Below are 22,416 nucleotides of genomic sequence, written 5' to 3'. Positions count from 1 at the left end.
ACATGTATATATTTTACATGAGGGATAAAACAAGGCAATGCTTCTGGTTAAAAACTTGAAATAAACAATAACACAAGGGGTTCAAAATGATTGTTTTATGGAAAAAATAAAATAATATAATGTACACATGAGTACAATAAACCACAAATGTAACCAGTCATTTTAGAAGCGTTAAATAACGTGAAAATGCAAGAAAAGGCATGATGAAGCAGAGTTTAAACAGGGTGAAGAGGAATTATGGATAAACTACTACGACACATCCTAGGCTTTAGCATTTGTCCACAGCACTGTGACACTGTCATGAAAACACACAATGATGACGTGACTGGAACACACACAAATGATCTGATCAAACACACAATATAAAAAGTATACGAGTCTTGGTTACTGCCACAATCTCACGTCTGAGTGATGTAAAGATGGTAGTAAAGAGAGAGCGGGGAGGTTTCAGATGCACTGTGAGCAGCAGCAGCCAGGCCAGCTCTCATGGGATGAGGATAAAGGGGCAGTGTTTGTGTGCGGGACGGGGGTGTCAGGCCAGAGGATAGTGGCTATATCCTGAAGCCAGTTTAGGGAGACTGGGACCAGGACTCAAACTGAAAACATTACCTCTGCTGCTCCAACAATTAGACAGAGCCACAGGCTGAAAAATGTAGGTAAAGTTTTTTTCAGACAGTTCTCCAAAGTAAAATAAATAATTCAAATAAGTGTGTTTAAGTCCACCAACGTAGAATATGTTAGGTTAAATATGCTTTATAACATTTTGCAAATTAAAGTAGTCTCTTGTGTAACTGTAATTGATTTTTATAAAAAAAATTTAGACAAAAATAATCCAATAACATACACTGACAAAACATACATGACATTTCACAATGATAAACATTCAGACAGTTTGCGATGACAAGACATAAACTGGAGGCGGTAAGAACATGTTGCATCATGCAGTGCCAGTTAATTGTACCTGCTAAAGGGACATCTTTGCGACTGGTGTCCCAAAGGAGCGGCGAGTTGGTCGCCCCTAAAGCCAGAAGCCCAGATGAGGTGGGATGAAACAGCACCAGCTCCATTTTGCCCTTTCCCGGATGCAAGGTCAGCTCTGGTTCAGATGGCTGCTCCAACTCAGGATCACACAGACGCCACAGCTTCGCCTGCATGTTAACAAGTGTTACACCAAAAGACTACACCAGAACTCATCGACAACTGAAGACACAAGAACCATTTAGATAGGGTTTTGTTCTGTATATGTAGACTATAATAACTATTTCAAAAATAGGTTTAAAGTGACCATTTTGAAATTTCAGAATAAAGTTTAAATAATAAATGTTTACAATTATACACATTTTGCTGATGCACTATAAAACATTTACACCACAATACAATTGGTAATACTGGGCTTAATAGCATTTACAGCTGCTTGCCTCAAAAGAAACCATGACTGTTGAACAGTTTTAAATATGACCAAGCATCCAGTTAAAGGGCTGTGGGTACAAAAACTCTGAGACACACCAAAGTTGCCGAGTCTGAATATGCAGACTGATCATTCAGCAGATCTCAGTAAAACTAAACTGTGAGTGAGGCCAAAGTGCTGAACATTGGGAGTTTTCAAAAAGTTGACTGGTCTGAAATAGTGCAACATGATATTGAAAAAACAGAACTCAAGATCTTACAGTTTCATCTCCAGAGCATGTTGCAAGGAGGCATTCGTCAAATGGAGAGAAATCCATATCACAAACTAATTCTGCAAAAGAAAAAGTTATATTTCATATGAAAATGGCTTTAAAAGTTGCCGAATACCACATTTGAATTACCTGAATGACAGGAAATATGTGTCACTTTCCACTGGCCATCTGTCCCAGGTTTGACGGAGGACAAACCCAGCATCCCTCCTCCTGTACACACAATTTGACTGTAATTAATTTGTATTATATTTTTGTTATTTAATGTCCTATACAAGTTGCCATATTAAAAGGACAAATTAATACATCAAAACAACACTGGTTATTTTATGCACTGAAATCTTTAGAGCACTTTTATGGAGGGTTTGCCATCTGCCTCATGAAGATTAGGAATGTTACACGGCAAGACTTATCTATCTCCATGGGAACAAGTAGCCGATGCCACCAGCCAGTTACAGGTAAGATCTGTGGAGAGGCAACTCCGCTCACAGTATGTTTGTCAAGGGATTTTGAGCAAAGTAAACCGCTCTAATTTAATAAATATAAGCTAAAGAAGTTTAATGCCATACTGTGGAAAAGTCCAGGAAAAGCAACATCTCTACGGAGACATGTAATAATATAATTACAGTGTATTTATATAGCACTTTTCCACCTTCAAGGCAGCCAGGAGGCTTTACTAGGCACTGTGGATGAAGTGTCTTTCCTAAGGGAACGGCGACATATTCTCTAGCTCTGTGTCTCCCAGATCGGGCATTGGAAAGCAGGTAACAGAGCAACTTTAAATGCATGTGCTTTGTTGTATACTACAGGTTATGTTTCGGTTGCTTGATCGTGGAGAAGTACACATTATGCATTACTTTACATACAAAAATACAAACGTACCAGCCTGCTCTGTACTGAAAACCACCAGTTTGGAGCTTGCTTTGATATGGTTCCCCTGGCAGGACATGGAACCGCCATGAACATTGCTGATCCATTCCTAGGTGTGCAAATGTATTGAAAATATTAATACATGGATCATTTCAATTTGTTATGTTGCAGTATTCCTTATTACAATCGAGGCAGTTTAAGAGGAATAGTTCTTTCTGAACAACAACCAACAGAACTAAGAGTCTGCAGGGTGACAAACAGGAAGCATTGAGCCGTGTGTGAATGTGCTTCTTGAAGACTTGAGGAAGTGGAAATCCACACTGTGTTGCACATCATATAAAACAGCCTTCCTGACTTCATAAAACAAGACGGCAAACAAACTTGTCCAACACAGACCAAGAAAAAGGAGCAGCTTTGTATCGAGGCACAACTTCTTCAGGTGTTAATTGTTGCCAAGTTGTCCATGTCACGTGGTTTTTAGGACCCTGGTGAAAGCTGAAGGGTCTGTATTCCCAGAAGGAGAGCACCATGATGTAGGCTTCAGGCTGCTACACTGATTTTTCTGAGCATACCAGACATTTTACTGCTTCAAAGAAAGGAGGTTACATAATGTCACTCCTCAGGAAAAGAGCTGCAAGTCAAAGCAAATGATGAGATATGTACTCTCGTTTAGACCTGTTTTAAGGGACATCCAAGTGTGCAGCAGACGCACACAGAAACACAACAAGCATTTGCATCAAATCAGATTGACATTAGATTGAGGAAAATCCCTGGATGCATGCTGTGGTTTAGCTGCATTGTTAGCTTAGTGTTGTTGTTTTGCAACCACATGGCATCAAGGACAGTAAAAACTCAAACGTGTAGATTATTTGGACGCTTATATCGAAGACTTTCAGATGCAGTGCCAGATCATCATTTGAAGGCGTAACCCAAAACAGAAGTACAGCTCCAGTTAGCAAAGAAATGTAGCAATTATTTGTGGATAAGAGAGATCTGAAAACACTCACCTCTTTCTTAGCGATTTGGGGAGTTGTGTTTTTAAATTTGGACGTTCTAAAGCGATTCATGTTGTCTTCCTAAATTGACTTTGGTGCCTTCCGGGTGCCTGTGTGGAGCTGGTTGGTACTCGGGCTTGTGCAGCAGCTGACAGCTCAGATTGTTTCCATGCAGAGGCTGATGTGCACACACTGCCCCGTTCAGGAGAGTGGACCGTACGATGAACGTTCGAAATAATGTTCGACAAATTATGTGCTACTTAATAACACCTAAGTCTAACATGTATTTTTCAATGATCAAGTTTCATACTTTCGCACCAATTGTCCTTAATTCTCGCATAAATTAGAATTAGAACTTTCTTCTAGAACAAAAAAGACAGGTATCATCTTGATTCATGTATAATCTTTGAACGTACGTTCACCCTCGAGCATGCGCAGTTTGTCTACAGGAGGAGGAGGAGGAGCAGCGCGGAGGAGGAAGTAGAACCATGTAGCCGGAGCGTGGATAATATACTCGGAGTCACCAAGCATGATTTAGAAAGTGAAATGCAAGCTAAAACTAGAGGAGTGAGAAAGAAAAGGAAAATAGAAAGTGTCTCAAACGAATCAGAGCACGAGGAGTTTGCATGGTTGCTGCTAGACGGAATATTTAAGGATCCACATGTTGTTGGAAAGTTTGTTGGGGGAAAGTTTGGCAGGATTAGAGCTACCCAAAGTTACCAGAGACCTTTCAAGTGAGATCTTTCACCAGAGCCCCCCCCCCTGAGTTCTTCTCCTGTCAGGAGTGTTCGAACGTGTGTAAGAGTGGACAGTGTGTGAATGAAGGCGTGCACCCCAAATGTCTGCATTGCTCTGGAGGGCATCGGACTGGAGTTAGGAAATGCCCATGACAGAAAAGGTTTCTTCTGATACTTTTAATCGCGGTTGGAAGCCAATTGAAAAGGAGCATTTACTGACTTTCGTGAGGCAGCGGTGGTTTGATCCATAACAGGGGAGGAGAGAGCCTTTACTCGCATGAAAATAAGCCACACTGGACTCAATAGATCACTGAATATGATAGGCAAATATTGTACGAAATGGATTTATTTAGGGCGGTGAATTTTACGCTTTTAAAATCAACGTAAATACGCAATACAAGAATGACCAGATGGTGGCGGTATTGCGCATTTAAACGTTTACCACCCACAATAAACCAAGAAGAAGAGGAAGAAGACGCGAGATGGCAGATGAAAAATGGCGACGTCTGTAGCTCGCAGATCCTCACGCTTGCTCACTGTTTTCGTATCATCTGGACATCGCAATGCCGCGGCGCCTTATGTTTGCTCAGCGGTTGGATCCGTCTGTAGTTTTTCTAATGTTGGTGCCGAAAATGTCTGGCGTGGAGGAACAGCGACATGTGCAGGGCAAAGGAAAGGGTTGACATTGAGAAGTTTGACGGGTAAGTCCACTGGCCTCTGCTAAGCTAATAGTTAAGGCTAGTTTGGGTTGACTCGATAACTAACAATAATAATAATCTGTAATGCCAGATCAGGCATGTAAGAAATTAAAATGGCTTTTGTTTGTGTATATTTTGGGTTGGGTTTCTCCTTTCTGTATGCATGGTGATGTAACGTCCAATGTGGGCAGCTATTGCATGTTTCTTGTTAAAGATACACCATGTAACTTTTTGGGTCTGCTGACAGCTTGTCTCCAGGGTGCTAATGTTGCTGTCCTTGGAATATTCCACAGTATGGCATTATCGAATCTGTCCTGCATATTTTACAGGTGTTTGTCCCCTTTAAAATTACCTTGACTACAACAGATTTTTTTTCTCCACCTTGAAACATGCATTCCTACTGCAGATTTTCAGATTTCCCATTGAGATAAACGATGTTGATGCCATACTATGTAGCACTCCAGACAAAGCTATAAAAATGTTCATCTTCCAGTTGTTTCTAATTCTCTACATTTCATATTATACTACACGTATGCAATAGTGATTAAACATGTGTTGCCCTTTAAACTTACGCATGGATTCAATGCATTTCAGGATTAATGTTTCCCAATGCTGTGTACACAAAGTCCTTCCACACAAGTGCTACAACCTGCAAAAAACAAGACTTCTACCAGGTCTTGGGTGTTCCTCAAACAGCAACCCAAAAGGAAATAAAGAAAGCTTACTATCAGGTATAACTTGGTCTAACAAAGAGCTTTTGTTGATTGAAAATGCAATTAATCAGCAACAACAACATCAAATCTGCTTTTTTATCCTTCAGATGGCCAAAAAGTACCATCCTGACACAAACAAAGATGACCCTCAAGCCAAGGAAAAGTTTGCACTGCTAGCTGAAGCTTATGAGGTATTTTGTTCATCTTCTGGTGCTTATACATTAATACATTTCATCAAAGGTATTTTCATAGATTCATTGTATATGAATATTCTATGATTCCCCATAGAATCATCTGGTTGTCCTCTTCTTCTCAGGTACTAAGTGATGAAGCAAAGAGAAAGCAGTATGATACATATGGGTCAGCGGACTTTGATGCCAGCCAGGCTGGTGGAGGCCAGCAGTACTGGTCAGGACAGACCAGTAATATGAACCCAGAAGAACTATTCCGCAAGATTTTTGGTGAATTTTCTGGGGGGCGTGGCTTTGATGATTTTAATGCTATATTTGATCAGCCACAAGAGGTTTGTAGCTGGTATTAGCACGATCACTTTTGCTGACTGTGTTTCAGTGACTGTAAAATGAAACTTGGATTTGTTGCAGTACGCTATGGAGTTGACATTCAATCAAGCAGTAAAAGGAGTAAACAAAGAAATGTCAGTGAACATAGATGCTGCCTGCCAAAGGTGTGATGGAAAGGGGCACGAGCCAGGCACAAAAGTCCAGCACTGCCACTATTGTAATGGCTCTGGAATGGTACGAGTCCTTCAAATCTGTATTGCTTTATAAAAAAAAATCTGTATTGAACATTATTATTATTATTTTATTAACATGAGATGTTATTTGTAGGAGACTATAAACACAGGCCCATTTGTTATGCGGTCCACATGTCGCCGTTGTAAAGGCAAAGGCACTATCATGTCTACACCCTGTAGTGTTTGTCGGGGTGCAGGACAAACTAAACAGAGGCAGACTGTCATGGTTCCTGTACCAGCAGGTGAGACCTTAATCTGAAATATTACATAAATGATGAAGACTCAATAATAAGGCTGTAATGTTATGATTTTTGTAGGAGTTGAGAACGGTCAGACAGTTAGAATGCCAGTGGGTAAAAAGGAGATCTTTATCACATTTAGGGTAAGTATCTACATGTCATAGTAAACCATATATTTTAACTGGAACTAGGAGATTACGTTTTTTCTTCACATCCTCAGTTGGTCGCTCCTGTGTAACACAGAGCAGGCAGTGAGGACTGTATGTTGGGCCGCAAAATGCCGTGTCATTTATTTTAATCTGACACACATTTCTTATAGGTTTTTTTATAGTGTGAAAATATAGTTGTTACTTTTTTAATATACTTCTAATTTAGTGCAGTGTAACTGTCTAATTGTTTCATTTTAATTTCAATTCATAAAATTTACATGACCAATCCTGGAAAGTACAACTGATAATGTACCTAACTTTCTAGTGAAAGTAACTGTAGACTAAGGATTAAAGACAAAATGGTATTTGCCTTTTTGTTTTCCAGGTCCAAACAAGTCCAGTATTTAGAAGAGTTGGAGCTGACGTACACTCTGATCTTTTCATCTCTGTGGCACAAGCAATTCTTGGAGGAACGGCCAGAGTGCAGGGCCTTTATGAAACTTTAAATCTATCAGTAAGTATATTTATATTTCAATGCAATATGAGAGCTACAACTTGTAACTCGTATGATCATTGTGTTATTAGATTCCTGCCGGTTGCCAGGCTGACAAAAAGATCCGTCTGGGAGGAAAAGGGATTGCCCGTGTCAGTAGTTATGGTTATGGCGACCACTATGTCCACTTTAAAATCAAAGTTCCTAAGTAAGTGTGCAATACATACAGATAATTGCATATTGTAGAAAAAATATATTTTATGAATGCACGTCTTAACGTTAAAGATCCTACATCATGCTATTTTTCCCGTTTCGTAGTCTACCCTAAGGGCATATTTGATCATAATAAATGTGCAACCCCCATAACATGCTAGTTATAAAATATCACCCATATCTTTGTCCCCACTCACAAACCCGGAAATGCAGACGGTTCAGTTTGAGATTTGCCCCCACCCTCGCGAAGAGCGATCTGCCTCCCCCTCCCACCCCGTGACGTAGCCTAGAGATGAGATAGTACGGTCGGAAACGGAGGCGAGGCAACGGCACATGTTAGCAGCAGCAGCATTGGAACAAATCAAGTAGCGTGTACTGTGCCTAAATTGCCGCGGTTCGTCTCGGGGGAGGGGGCGTGTTATAGGTACAGAGGGCTTCCTGGAGGATGGGCTGAAACGGGGAGGTGTGCTGCGGCACTCACCAGGCTGACTCATCCTGGTGAGTAGGCCCCGTCTGTATGCTCATCCGAGGGGAAGTTCTCTAGCTAAAGACTGCAGGAATCAATCAAAAAACACCTTGGGCACATATATGAGGTACCAATAGCACTGTAAGGGGGTTAAAAGCTCTGAAAAGTTTTTCTTTTGCATTATACGGGACCTTTTAAGATCAATATATTTATTTAGCTTAATTTTCTGCTAAAAAAAAAAACAGCTTATTAATTTTCTTTGTGTCAAGATTGCTGCAAATGCTTTTGACTTCAACTTGAACAGAGGAATTTTATTTATTTAGTATCCCTATTAGTTATTACCGCTGCAATAGCTATTCGTCTTGGAAATAAAGGAATAAAAGATGAGTTAACCATGACCATCCCACTTGTGTTACAGGTCACTCACTGACAAACAAAAGTCACTTTTAATGAGCTATGCTGAGGATGAGACTGAAGTAGAAGGAACTGTAAATGGTGTCACAGCAACCTCCACAGGTATGATGACAAATCTTTTACCTTGTATGTATACTTTATATGAGCTGGGATTTTTTTCTTTTCTTTACTCCAGTCTAGTACAAAACTTAGCTGATGTAGTGTTAATTTGTGTCCAGGTGAGGGCAGTGCTAAACGCTCTGTCAATGAAAACGGGCATGACAGAATGGAAGGAGAGGGAGGAATCTTCTCTAAATTAAAGAAAATGTTTATGCCTAACTCCTGACAGCCACAAATCAGGTAGGATTTGCCCTTAGTCAAATTGGATGATTTGCAATGCAACACAAATAACTAAAGTATTTAGTAAATACTATATTTTTGGTTTGTGGCTGTCACAATAATGACCATTTATATAATAATCTCCTGACTATAATTTATACTTTTTAGCGTAAAGCGATTACTAGCTAAATGGCTAGAGATGTCAGCATTTTAGTTATGTCTTTTGTACAGGAATTTGATGAATCGTCAAGACTGAATTCCTCTTTTTTTCTGTTTTAAGGTAAAAGGTCCTTTAACTGACCATCAGACAGAAGATATTTTCAGCCTGAAATAAAGAGTGCACAGCCGATGAAAAATATTAACTGATCTGTTATAATGTGCCTGCATTAAAATGAAGCAAAACAGCTCTGTAGGTTAACTGTACAAAAGATCGGAATACGAACCCATTTTAAATGCATTTCAAACCTGGTGGTTTAATGGATGTAGGTTTCCTCTAGCTCTAAAGCAGTGGCGGCTGGTGGCAAAATATAGTGCGGCCCATTTGACATTTGTGTTTTGGGTTTTTTTAATGTCCAAAAGTGCATATTTTACATTGACTGTGTAAATACACGTAAACTAAACAGTCTATTCATGAAAAGAAGGTCAGCGATGCTTTCAGCGTTGGAATTATCCAGCGTAATAAACATGTAAAAACTGAGCAGTCCCTGCAAAACATCCAGGCGATGTCTTTCCCAATAAAGCTAACTTCAGACAGCCCATATGCATTCTTGTGTTTTTTTTGTATTTTCTCAGACTGGTGTTCCATGTCCCGGACACAATTTTGACACCAAGCCCGGTCTGTAGATGCAGTTTTGAAAAGTAAACACGGAAAACAAAGAAGAGCATTAGCTTTACAGCAAACAACTAGCCATGGCTTCTTGCTGTACCAAGCTGACGGAAGCCTGTGATATGATTTATACCGTAAGAAGATCTACTTTCCTTTATTTGTTTCTTTCAAAAGTCTTCTGAAGCAGAGATCGCACAGTCACTTTCAGCCATGATCACGTTTGAGGCGCACCCCTGAGTGCTTCTCCTGTCTCCTGAGTGTGTGAGAGTGGACCCCAAATGTGTATTGCTCTGGGGGGCATTGGACTGGAGCTCGGAAATGCCCAAGACAGAAAAGGGGAAATTAAGTTAACCAGGTTGTCGTGTTCTTGCGTTGAACAGAATCAATACGTGGGACCACTGCGTGCTTCAATCATGTATTATTTACCCAACAATACAATGCAATACAATAGAGTATTGTATTTGAATATGAGGGCGGCCTTGTCCTGGTGTGCAGGTTGTTAGAAAGTTACCGTACGTACCTGTACCTAAAGGTCGAGTAAAGACAAGACTGGAATTTGAGATGTTCTTTATTTCTGCCACGGTGCAACATTCCCCAAACAAACATACGGCAGTACAATCCAATACAGTAACTTCTTATGAATACAACACACAGGTGAGAGCGGGGTTCTTCTGTAGTGTTTTATGGTGGTTGGTATCCATAAAGTGTTACATTACCGCCACCCACTGTAGTTGTGATTAGTCTTCTGTGGTGTTTTATGGCAATTGGTATCCAAGTATTACATTAGTTCCTCTTTTTTACATTTAATTAACATACCAAATATGTCATCCCTAGTTAATGCAAATGATGACGGAAATGCAGAATTGTGAATTATGAATATGAACCCATTTTAAATGAATTATATGGCGGTTTAATGGATGTGTAGGTTTCCTCTGGGTGCTCCGGTTTCCTTGCCTGACCAGTCAGCCCCTCCCACATTCTGTTCAGTAGTCTGTCAAAACGTGTTGGGAATGGCTGGTCAGGCAACCGGTTTCCCCTCCCACTAACCACTAAAGACATGTACACCAGGGTCCTCCCCTCAGTGGGACTTAATAACCTGCCTGCCCAGGGACTATAGGTGGAAATTAGCCCTTGGGCTACAACCTGGTACAATGCAACTAAAAGCATTTATTTCTATGGCACAAAACTTTTTTGCCTTCAATTTCCTAGCACCTCGTTGAGTCTGTAAATAGTCACAATAAATATGAATTGTCACTTTATCTATAAACTACTGTACATCTATTATAAAATTATGGTTTCCAAACTGAATCATTAGCATAGATGGCTTTTTATGATTTATTTATGTATGTTGTATGCCCAACTTTATTTCTTTATAATACAATATTCTCCAGTAACACATTTAAAGTGTAAAGCATCGCTTACCTAACAATGCAAACACTGCACAAAAATGTATTCGGAAAATCTAAAATCAATATGTACGGTATGTGGCTTAAAATGCATTTATACATATCCTCAGGCATTCAAAACCTGTCCTGTGCAAAAATATCACAAGCCTTTTAAATACAACATTCCATAAATGTTCCATAAATTCACTTGTTAACCTATGTCAGTAATATACAGTAAAAAATGTTTTTGGAAATCTGCCAAATTTCATGTTTGGATAAAAAGACATCCCTGCATCAAGTCTAAAGTACAATACTGTTTGAATATTGCATTGTGTAATTTGTCAAATCCATTTTGCATTTTTGCATATACATATACTCTTCAACTCAAAATAAAGCATTGAATATTAAGTAGTTGTTACATATGACAAAAAAAAACTTGAATCCTACATTCAGTTCCAGGTAATTCTAGATAGGACCGTTAAAAACTAAGGGTTTAAAAAGGTTTACTTGAGTCTTGTTATGGTTCATATGTCTCACACAGCAGAGACACTGACGATCACATTAAATACCAAGCAGCAAGCCCAGCCAAAGCTGCAAACCAAGTAGCAAAAAGGACCTGACCAGTTGGGTGTCGGAGTACAGCCATGGCAAGTTGACTGACATATGCTGTTCCACCTGAGGCTGCTATGATAAAACAAAAGGGGACAAATGAGATTTACCACAAACAAAATTGTCTTTAAATAGTTGAAGGGGACAGTTACTTACCCATTTTAGCAGCATAATAAGGACATTTACTAATGTCTCCATCCATTGCTCCATGGTGGGACATCCCAGCATCTGAGACCTCTCGGGGAATACTCTTACCAATGTCGTCTAATTCTTCAAAAACCTGTTGGTAAATGTGAAACGCTTAATGTTGTTGAACTAAAGGAACTACACAAAGGTTTTTTGGGTGCCACCAATTACTACAGGGTATACTTGGGACCCACGAGACTAAACAGAGCATTTTTAACTTAAGTGTTGGTACCTTTATGTTAAAGTGAAACGCTTTAACAGCCTCAGCCACAAGCCGTTTCTTTGTTTCCAAGTCCAACTCTAGTTCATTCATCCGACTGCGGTAAAGCTGTTTGAAAGCTTTGGCACTATGAATGCCATCAAAATGATAGAACTCCAGGCCTTCTCCTGTGGGAGGGAGCTTCAGAGCCCTCTGTGCAACCTTCTTTAAAACTTGACCTCCAGACAAGTCTCCCATGTAGCGAGTGTAGGCGTGAGCTACCAGCATCGCTGGGTCCTCCTGTCCCACTTGATGAATGCGTTCTACATATTCTTTAGTTGCTTCAGAGCAGCTGATCTGGCTTTTCCATTCAGGGCCATAAAAGAATTCAATGTCACGAGCTAAGGCTTCACGACGGTGCAGCTCCACTGGAAAATATAAAGGAGCAAAATTGGGATGGTCCTTATTCCTCTCAATTTCTTCCTCCAATGCAGTGTATGTATGGTACAGTGCCACTACACCAAGCTAAAAAAAGAAGAAACGCATAAATATACTTAGCATGTTTTGGATTATATTGTAGCCTTTACCAAAGCGCTTTGTTAGTCAGTTATCAGATCAGACTGACCTTAAAAAGCTCTTTGCAAATGTTACCCCTGAGAAAATCCTTTACAAATTGAGTATTCTCAGCTTTTTCATGAATTTCTCGAGTCCCCGCTCCCAGGAACTCTGACAGGTCTTCAAGCCTAAAAAGAAAAAAAAGTTTATTATATTTTATAAATCAAAGCCAGGCACTATTGAGATATATTTATTAAATCTTTAACCCGCTATCAGCATCCTTCTCTTCATTTCCATTCACCACAGTTGCGCCTGTCTCCATTTTCTCTGCTGACAACAAAAACAAAACACTTATTCAAACATACAGTTGATTAGAGTTTGCTGAATATATAGTTGAGCATCTACTTTGCATTAATCCAACCTACTGATGTTTACAGAAATAATGTATAATAATAGTTAATCCTAATTAAGTTATGGTTTCTCTTTGCAGAGCGAGAGAACCCATAACTTTCTGAATGCACAAACTGCCTTTGCTCAAGCTACACTGAGCTAAATTGACCTTTGGTAAGATGTTACAGTCTTATTGTAAACAAAAATGTAGTGGCACAAAGGGCATTGTAGTTTTTGACACGATGACCGCTTGACCAGCAAAAGCAGAACAATATCAAGCCACGGGCCTTCTGACTTTCACCAGAAAATGAATAATAGTTAAATTCAGCCCCAGAGAAACAATATGTAACTTGATTCTTGTTAACCATATTGGTAAAATAACAAGCTAACGTGATCTGACGCGATCATTGTTGTTAAATCAGTTCATATTATGGATGCGTTAGCTCAGATGCTATCAGCAAGCTAGCATTTAACACAACAACCCCACGTTACAGACGCAGCAAACACCAAAACGCTCGCATCAGGAAAGATGTTTGCGACTGTTCAAAATATGAGCATAAGAACAAACCTTGAAACGTGAAGCGGTTGAAACAGTTGTGCAAATAAGTCAGACTGTCTGAACTTGAGAGAAAAGTCAACTACGCAACCAGCCCCCCTTCAGCCGGTGTCACGTGACCACACAGCCCCGTCCCCCTGAGCGCGTGGATGTGGAGCGAGCCTCTGATTGGATGTTGAGAATGCATCTATTATCATAATATTCAGCGGGTGCATTTCATTAAAATATTATAGATCCATGCTACATTGACATGGCCAGAAAAACTACAAGAATCGGATAAGCCAACACTTTTTAATTTAATTTAAAAAATAAATCTGATATTCAACTGTTGTATTTTCAAGACAAAGTACAATTCATTTTAAAATAACTCTTACAGTCATTAACATCTCTTCTTTCACCTTTGTCTTTGTCACATCAGTTTATCCTTTCCTTGCATAATTTACACATTTTTCAACATTATTTATGTGAGAACAATCAAATAAATCAGATTACTCACATCATATGTTTATATGCAGTTTCAATAATCTGAATCCGAACTTCAGACATCAGACATATGTTTGACATGCATGTAAACAAGTTATTAATTAGTTACTTATCTTGACCTTTTTATTGCATGTCTGTTCTACTGTGATTGTCGAATTGTGCGTTGCAACACTGGGATGTCCTCTTCGCGGGATAAATCAAGTTTATCTCATCAGGTTCATCTTTTCTTGTGGTGAAATGTTTACTTTTTAATTTAAACTTTTGTTATTTCTCGATAACTTATTCATTTTAGTGCAATTCATTAACTGGTAGGATATTCTAGACCAGCGTTTTCCAACCAGGGATACAGGGACTGCTGGGGGTAAGCATTTGCCTGAGAATACATGGCCTGGTCTCAGAAAAGTAGGTGCAATTGAATAGTTTTTAAAGTAAAAATAATATTTTGTAGTATTTTTTACACGTGTGTATGTGGGATTATTGAGATAATTATACAAACAAAATATTATAAACTTATTTATTTGCCCAGTGCCCAAGTAGGGGGTTGTCTGAGTATGAGAGAAAGAAGAAGGAAAAAAAAAGGTTGGACACCACTGTGCTAGAAAAACAGCTTTCCATTCCTTTGCTTGCTATGACAGTTTTTGGGATAGTTTTAGGTCAAAACCAAAGTAAGCAATTCCCACAACTTTGCATGTAAAATTGAAAAAGCTTTCACTTTAAAATGTATCGAATAATAAGCATATTATCAATTTTGCCAGGTTTTGGGTGCAGGGAATGAATTCATGTGTGATTACAGTTTTTGTGATTCACACATGCTGTTCATGGATTATACATGATGTACCATGTGTCACCAAATGGAAATTCTTGAATATGAAAATGCACATCCTTCCCAGCTTTTCTCTGCTCTGAATGCAAATTACGTTCAGGACATTATAGGGAAAATACAGTTCAGTACAATACAGTGCAGTTTAGTGCTATTATAGTCTAATACTACACATATCCACAATAATAATCGAGGGAACATTGCCAGATGCCAGGAAAAAATACAAAAAAAGAGAAAAGGTTGTTTATTTGCAAGGCCAAAGCTATTCTCTCTCCCTTCTGCACCTCCCACTCCCACATAACCCTTATTGTTTAGATTATCTCCTTGAATCTTATTGTTGGATGTTGCATATTTATACTTCTATGAATATAACTTCTTATGGGAATGTTTCATCTTGTTTCTGGTGTTGTGATTGCCACATTTCAGGATTAGCAGCCTAATGTTGTGTGTGCATGATCGAGCCCTGCTTGAGTAGAGTGGTAGGTAAACTAAATGTACTGCCTGTAGCCGCAGTCATAGCCATACATCTCTATGTTCTTAGTCCAGATCATAACCTAAAAGAAAAACAAAATATTTGAATAGAAGAAAGCGAGATCCAAACCCCACGTGGCTAGGACGCAGCAGCACCAACATCACGCGAGAAGTCACGACGTCATCGTGATCGTTATGGAGACGATTTTTCAACACGGTTAACTTTACATAAGATAAAGGCAGTTTCAGCGTTGGCGCCCTTCTGATAGGACCATGGATTCATCAACGAAACCAATTAGTTCTAAATGATCAAAGTGTTGCTCTCTGATTTCTCACGGTGTTGGTTACTTCCTGCTCCCTTTGAAAGCGCGGCTTAGATCTAAAACGTGAGTGCTAACGTCAACAAATGGTGCTATAACGCAGTGTTTTATACCACGTATAGTTACAGTGCCTATAGTGCCTAGTTTAGGCACTATTTAGGGTTTAGGTTTGACTTAACAGACTTCAATGTTTCTTCTGTAAATGTCAACGGAAGGACCCGGTGGCGCTGCCTGAAAATGGCACTTTATATCGCCGTTGAAGATGCTATACAATCATGGAAAGAGGAACAAGCCAAGATTCACCAATCACTTCAACTTTGTACCGAAATCATTGGCGTTTTGTAAGTACTGTAATAGTCAAGGTAAAATCGGTTTTCTTCGACATCGTACCTTCAATAATACTTTTTACGCGCTCCGACATTCGGTGGCGCTGTGGCTTAGTTGGTTAAAGCGCCTGTCTAGTAAACAGGAGATCCTGGGTTCGAATCCCAGCAGTGCCTTTTTACTACGTCATCATATAATAATGTTAAAATTAACCCTTTAAAATGCTGTTGCTGTGGAATTGAGCCTAAAATAAGTAGACCATAACATATATTCAACTATAAACTGAAATCAGACCTAGATATTAATTATGTAAAAATTGAATTTGAATTTTGTTACATCAGTTGTCTTCTCTACCGTAAAAGGATTGGAAATTGTATTTGAGCTGGAATGTATCTGTGAATTAAATGCATTTGTCCAGTAAAAACTAAAAATCTTGATTTTCATGTAAACTGCTCGGTGTCAATCTTAATATCCCATTAAATAGGCAATAGCCCAAAGTTAAACAAATGGATATTTAAAGAGGCTAATTGCCTGTACTAAACTTGGCGTTCATTCAAAACTATTCTAACACCATAGCTTGATAAATGTATTTACCAGTACTGACTCAGCCAAATAACAGATTGTTCCATGGCTTTAATGATTACTTTTTTTTCTTTTCTTTTTTACATGGTTTTGACTAATGAATCTTTACGCACTTTTGGCACGCCAGCAACAAACATGGCAGATTTTTATTTAACCATGTCAGAGGCCCTTTTTAGATTCAGACGCTCTTTTACCAGCGAGACCTGGCCAAAGTAGCTATCAACACAGTACAGAAAAACATGTCTTATATAATAATTAAAAATATAATACAATCTTATATATATAATATAATTTCTCACTTTACCACACTTTTTATATATATCTTTCTATATCACTCGCAATCAGTCAAATTCTGAGGGTAATTCAAGTTTATTTATTAAAATTACATTATGTTCCACATACATTTTGCCCCCAGTTGACTTCAATCTGGAGTTTAGAATATATTTGTTTAGAGACTTTTAATGGGTCTATTGGAAACTAAACTAAACAACCACAGTGAACTGATATTTAGTGAGATTGCAAACTAAAAACATCGACACAAACTTAAAATATTAACTTTTCTTTCTGCTCGCATGTCTAACAGAACATCTCAACCAAGATCATCCCCTGGGTTTCATTCTGAGGGTACTCCACCTACAGGTTTGTTATAATAATCGCCATATTTTCTTACATAAGAAACACAAACAATTCACCTACTATTATTTACTACAGATACTCCGCCGGTGGATAACGAAGAATTATGTCTTCTTGAAAGGGCTCTGGAAAAAGCAATGCAAGTCCGCGCTGGTTTAGAACCTGTCACAAGAGCGAGGAGTGTCAAACCAGCTGTAACTCAAAATAAACAAGGTGCTGCAACAAAAGATTCAGTGAAATCATCTAAAGGACAAACAAAAATTAAATTGATGTCCAAAACAATCGAACAAAAAGACAGAGGAAAATCTCAGACAACAGTCCACCGTTCTCTCTACGCCAAACCAGTAGATGGCTTAAAACGTGTGCAGACGAATGCCCCAAAAAAGAAAATCTCCAATTCTCCGACACATGGGAATGATAACGTTGAGAAATTACAGGGACTACAAGATCATGGACAACATGCACTTCCATATGGATCTAAAAAACAGATAGTAAAAATAGGTCAATTGAGTGGCAAAAATTCTAAAGTTATATCAGATTCTTCTACAAACAACCCTTTGTCCTTTTCCAAAACGATGGAATCAGGAGGAAATTGTCCAATTCAACAAGAGGTATTAAAATGGACACATCTGAAACACAAGGAAAACGGGTACCCATTTTACAATATATATGTTTATATTAATTCACTATACGGTTACATTTATTTTCAAATATTTTTATTTTTAGGTTGTGGGACAAAATTCTAGCCTTGGAATTGAAATCTTCAGTCTGCGGGAAGGATCAGTTCATGACACAAATGAGGGCCACGGTATGTTTTCTACAAAAAAGAAATTTTCAGTGTGTTTGTGTGATTTTATTTATACTTTGCTATGCCATCTGGATACTCAATTTGCAGTCCTTAACCTTGTCCCATCAGTTTCCCATTAGGTGGCCATGTGGGTGCCCAGAAAAGATTCACGCTCTGGTGCACAGACTCTCAGCGCAAGATCCTGTAGACGACAGACGGACAGATGATCGAATGGCCTCACGGACCCCAGAAGATGGCACAAAGCGAGGTTACATTCAGCTGGAACTGAAGGATCATTGATACAAACTATGGTTCAATTCAGTGTTAGAAATAGAAAGGATTATTTATAGTTTTTCATTTCTTAGATGGAGGTGACATTGATGGTATTATATTGAATTTTGGAAGGTTCAAAATTATACCTCAAGACATTCATAAATGTGGAGTTCAAGTGAAAAGAGCTAACCAAAATCGCAAATGTCTGACAATTTCACAGACTAGAGACAAGAGAACACAATGACATTTTACATGATTAATGACCTGCAGCCTCCACTGATACAATTATGAAGAAACCAAAGGGGATTTTCCATGTGCGCCACGCAGCCACTCATATGACAGCATCACCTTCAGGGTTGTTTTTCACACCTTTAAGTGCCAAGTTTTTCCATACATCTTGGGGGAGGATGGCTTACTAAATATTTCTGGCAAACGTTTTAAGTTTCCAATACAAACCCATATAAATATTTTTTTAATAGTCATTGCAACAACAATTGAGCAGTGCTAACGAGCTAATGCAACTTCTCTATTATGGTGCATGGAAAATGAAAACAGAGCTGCAGTGAGGACTCATTGCCAGAGCTGTACTTTCTTTGGCCTTGACAAACCCCCTCCTGGTGGTAGGGTTTTAAAGCTGTCTATCCTGACGTGGCTAGGCAAGGGCCTCGCTATTTAAAGCTGAGGCAGCAGTGGAGAAAAGGTTTTAGGGTACGGTTGCTCACGCTCACACTCTAAATATAACCATATTTTCCGTTAGAGTGGGAATCATGGGATCGATGGAGGCCAGAGTGGGGTTGTCTTTACCCCATGAGGGCAGACGGTGAGAGGCATGAGGGGAGAACGACACCTCTGCCCATGACTGTTACATACTCAACGGAGAAAGAGCTAACAGAGTTTGAGGCGCTGAGGATGAGGGTAGAACTGCTGCAACAGGAGGTTTGTCAAGAAACGGTAAGGGCTGTAGTGTAGAAAAGTATTTGTAAGTAAACGTTGTACTGATGTACACTTTCTGACAGGCCTTGTCAGACACTTTGTCTCCACACCTCTCTTCAGTTATACAAGGACCTTTAAATGCCAGTCTTCTGAGAGACCTCTATTCTGCACTGGGAGAAGGAGGGGAGCGGTTTCCTGCCATAGTACTTGACTCTGAACCTGACTCCTGAGAATACACTCTGGACCCTGTAAGTGTAATTCAGACCTCTGAAATGGTTCATGTTCAATTCAGCTGTAACTAAAAATAATTCCCTGTATATTATTGCTTGTGTTGGTGTTGGGTTATAAATCCATGAAAATAATGTTCAGTGTTCAGTCTTGGAGGGAAACAATCCTCAAGTCAAATCAATGATTATCTTTATCAATCTTGCACCTGAAATGTAACACTAGTTTTATGTACAAAATGATGGTATTTTGCCTATATTTTAAATTATGAAGTACTAATAATGTACATTGGATTACACATTTATAAGAAGAGAAGTTATGGAAAGATTGCATATTATCACATGGATAATAGCTTTATATCTGTCAAAGTTGTAACTGTCTGTTGCCCTCCATAGTTGTGAGTTGTTAGTTGATTGGCGTGGTCTACAAAACTCAAGCTCACAGATGACGTGTGTATGGCACGAGTTGCACCAGACTGGCCGACAGGTGTTGCTGGGTTCACACAGCAGGCCGTGGGTGTAGCAGCCCTCCTGAGCACTAGCAGAGTAGGGTGAGTCACAGAAGATGCTCCCTGGGCGCCTGTTTATCTGTATGCTTCCTGCTAGAATCAACATAATACATTTTCAGTCAATTCTAATCAAAGCATTGGCTGTTCTTGTTCCAAAGATACCAATAGTTGTTGCAGTGATATAAAAAGATAAGTTGGGGTTGTATTTTGAGCTTCATCAGGAGTTTGAGAGGTTTGTGCTTCCTGTGACCAGCAAACTGCTTCTGGTGGCAAATAGAGCTCCTCCACACCCTTTAGCTTGACCTGGCCCATACCATGGATGAATCTTTCAAACCTTTTTAACCTACATTTTCTCTATTTTTTTAAAGAGACTCCACTTTGTTAAAAAGTATATGTACATGTAAGTAATGTAAATAAAAGTGAATGTCTTAATGCATATTGTGCACGCATATAATGGTGCTAAGCAAAAGTTAGACAGGATTTACCATAACAAGGTTTCCCTTCATTGAAGGAGAGCCTCCACTGGCAGTATGCGTGGGTGGAAACTGAGTGGGACCTGTATGTGTGATTTTGTCACATGGGCAAGAGCAAAAGAGAAAAAGATCATATGTTCATGCAATATCGATTAAAAAGACATCATAGGATTTTTTTTGTGTGGTTTGTTTGCCAAAATGGTAGTGTAGGAAAATGACAGTTAATGTTGAAATGAAGAATTCTGAGGTTAAAGACTTTTATTTCAAGATTTTTTTATAAAACTTACGTTCCGTTCCCGTTCACCACTAGAAAGGCTTTGCGTCTGAGACATAAATTAAATTGAGATGCAGTGATGGGGAGACAAGAATGTAGGGAGTTGCCCGCCCCCTCCCCCTTTCTGTTTTTTCTCTTCAAGCGTTGACGTTGTATAAAAGAGCACGTATCAGAGCACTCGGACTTGCCCATTTTCCTCCTTAGTCCCTCCCCTTTCCACAGTCTTATATATCCTCCTTCTCTTCGTTCAGCATAGTGTACAATGTGCTCCCAGAGCGCCAGCAAGCACAGTGCAGAAAAAGAGCCTGAGAGGAACACAGAGCAGGGGGAAGTGTGAGTGGATTTCTGCGCTGATTTAGAAGCCTTCTCTTGTCTCATTTAGACTCCAGTTATTTCTCCAGTCTTATCTTGTGTGTCTCCAGGTCAGAGCTGACCACAAGCCCAGCCCAGCAGTTGCTGATCGGTTTCGGGATCTGCCAGCCCACAGGCTCAGCATGGGCTGTGCCACTGGCCACTTGGCTCACCAAACCCAGCCACCAACCACCTTAGGGCATGAGGCTCACTCTCTGGAGGCAGGCGCTGCCAAGATCCCTGAGGCACTTTCATCCCTGGAGCGTCTGACCCAAGCCACTGGAGGCATGGAGAAATCTTGGTACCGCTGCATCTTTCCCTTTGGAATTATCTCCTTGGTGATTGGTGTAGCGGGAACAGGAGTAACTTACACTTACAATGACCTGCCTCAAACTAAGGTGGTGTCTGTTGTGCTACTAGTCTTGGGCATTTTTCTCCTGCTGATGGCCACTTCTTGTTGGACTGTTCATAAGAAGAAAAGAAGTAAAAAGAAGGAAGCAATCTCATTAAATTCTGAACAGTGCCAACTATGATGCTTACAAAGGAATATGAAAAGAAAGTTCTCTGAACACCTGCCAAATCTGACTTTCTTTTGTATTTGCATAGTTTTGACTGGGCTGAAACTAGCGGAAGTGAGTACCCGTAGGTTTTCAGAACGCATACAGGTACGTTTATAGAGCAAAAGATGGCATGTAGCGCAGATCTGTTTGTTCTGACGAGTTTCAGTCGATGGAGCCATCACAACACTGCATTATCAGACAGGTATCCAGTGTCAAAACAAGCTCAGCGGAGACCCTTCACAAATATGTATTGCATACTGCTCACATATTTACTTGCACGGAAACGCGACCCTCGCACTCCTCACCAGAGGTCGGAGGGTTTCCAAGATGTTATGCAGAGCTTCTGCTGGAGCAAGTTCTCAAGTCACAAGGGACGTCAATCACAGCATTCCTCCTGCTGGGACAGGTGACCCTCTAAGTGGGCCATAGACAGCAACTCGACACCCATTCAAATAATTTGTGCAACCACGTCAACCATCAGCGTCATTCACTCATCCTGTGACACCACAGCAATGTGCAGGGGGGCTTTTTACGCAATGGGACAGTGGAAATGGTGTTGTTGAAGATCTTGCTGTAATCTGCATGGAGGAAGACTTTGAGACCAACTTGTTTATGAGTTTATGAGTCTAAGCAATGAGCAATGAGTCTAAATACAGATAATGGACTTAGTTTGTCAAAGATTTGCACATTTTGCTTTGTGAAGACATTTTACTCAAAAGACGGACAGCTTTCCCTTCTGGGAGTGTTCAAGCATGTCTATGTGGAACCCTTCACACCAGGATCGGCAGACTGGGATTACTAAAGGGCATTGCCTTGGATCCTGCCAGTACAGACAAACAGTGACAGATGCCCTGGTCTCAAGCACTTCTTTTCAATTTCCTCGCACTTAAGGAACAAGACTGTCACATTCCCATTTTTAGATTTGTTTATGAATAAATTTTCTTTAGTATTCACGAAA

General features: G+C 39.7%; 4 protein-coding genes and 1 non-coding gene across 9 annotated transcripts in view; 3 read left to right on the top strand and 2 right to left on the bottom strand.

Annotated features, from left to right (window-relative positions):
• LOC140358462 (mitochondrial import inner membrane translocase subunit TIM16-like) overlaps positions 1–3,779 on the bottom strand; it is a 98,911-nt gene extending 95,132 nt beyond the window's left edge. For all 3 annotated transcript variants that reach the window (XM_072443312.1, XM_072443309.1, XM_072443310.1), the window contains exons 1-5: positions 3,554–3,779; positions 2,559–2,655; positions 1,809–1,889; positions 1,668–1,738; positions 962–1,148 (exon numbers count right to left, since the gene is read on the bottom strand). In XM_072443312.1, the coding sequence (XP_072299413.1) occupies positions 962–1,148; positions 1,668–1,738; positions 1,809–1,889; positions 2,559–2,655; positions 3,554–3,613 (496 nt within the window). In that variant the 5' untranslated portion in view covers positions 3,614–3,779. The remainder of the gene's footprint in view (positions 1–961; positions 1,149–1,667; positions 1,739–1,808; positions 1,890–2,558; positions 2,656–3,553) is intronic.
• A 973-nt stretch (positions 3,780–4,752) lies between these two features.
• dnaja3a (DnaJ heat shock protein family (Hsp40) member A3a) lies at positions 4,753–9,459 on the top strand. 3 transcript variants are annotated; one of them, XM_072443307.1, is made up of 12 exons: positions 4,753–4,970; positions 5,571–5,707; positions 5,797–5,880; positions 6,006–6,212; positions 6,292–6,444; positions 6,538–6,685; positions 6,761–6,825; positions 7,217–7,345; positions 7,417–7,532; positions 8,422–8,519; positions 8,636–8,756; positions 9,016–9,459. In XM_072443307.1, exons 1-11 carry the CDS (start codon positions 4,775–4,777, stop codon positions 8,740–8,742), a joined length of 1,440 nt encoding a protein of 479 aa, XP_072299408.1. In that variant the 5' UTR covers positions 4,753–4,774; the 3' UTR covers positions 8,743–8,756; positions 9,016–9,459. The 3 variants fall into 3 exon arrangements, with proteins under 3 accessions (XP_072299408.1, XP_072299406.1, XP_072299409.1); XM_072443305.1 differs by having other exon boundaries at positions 4,753–4,979; positions 9,016–9,454; XM_072443308.1 differs by lacking the exon at positions 8,636–8,756 and having other exon boundaries at positions 4,753–4,979; positions 9,016–9,451.
• Positions 9,460–11,228: 1,769 nt separating this feature from the next.
• On the bottom strand, positions 11,229–13,470 carry hmox2b (heme oxygenase 2b). Its single transcript, XM_072443304.1, has 6 exons — positions 13,454–13,470; positions 12,762–12,825; positions 12,566–12,683; positions 11,974–12,465; positions 11,712–11,835; positions 11,229–11,630 (listed from the first exon to the last, which is right to left on the bottom strand). The coding sequence occupies exons 2-6, from the start codon at positions 12,815–12,817 to the stop codon at positions 11,503–11,505; spliced, it is 918 nt and encodes a 305-aa protein (XP_072299405.1). The 5' UTR covers positions 12,818–12,825; positions 13,454–13,470; the 3' UTR covers positions 11,229–11,502.
• A 1,994-nt stretch (positions 13,471–15,464) lies between these two features.
• tedc2 (tubulin epsilon and delta complex 2) lies at positions 15,465–21,044 on the top strand. The gene is made up of 10 exons (XM_072443854.1): positions 15,465–15,601; positions 15,751–15,876; positions 17,025–17,080; positions 17,153–17,723; positions 17,801–17,882; positions 17,991–18,129; positions 18,877–19,085; positions 19,151–19,315; positions 19,688–19,842; positions 20,799–21,044. The coding sequence occupies exons 2-8, from the start codon at positions 15,773–15,775 to the stop codon at positions 19,295–19,297; spliced, it is 1,308 nt and encodes a 435-aa protein (XP_072299955.1). The 5' UTR covers positions 15,465–15,601; positions 15,751–15,772; the 3' UTR covers positions 19,298–19,315; positions 19,688–19,842; positions 20,799–21,044.
• Positions 15,962–16,035, top strand: trnat-agu (transfer RNA threonine (anticodon AGU)). Its single transcript has one exon. It is a non-coding gene; the product is annotated as a tRNA-Thr (tRNA).
• Positions 21,045–22,416: the final 1,372 nt, after the last annotated feature.

The sequence above is a fragment of the Eucyclogobius newberryi genome, unplaced genomic scaffold (assembly GCF_026437365.1).
Source record: "Eucyclogobius newberryi isolate DKJ021-1_F unplaced genomic scaffold, fEucNew1.0.hap1 SCAF_13, whole genome shotgun sequence".
In the NCBI taxonomy this organism is placed as follows: domain Eukaryota; kingdom Metazoa; phylum Chordata; class Actinopteri; order Gobiiformes; family Gobiidae; genus Eucyclogobius; species Eucyclogobius newberryi.
Note: the sequence above shows the minus strand (reverse complement) of the source record. Positions and strands in the feature narration are given on the sequence as shown.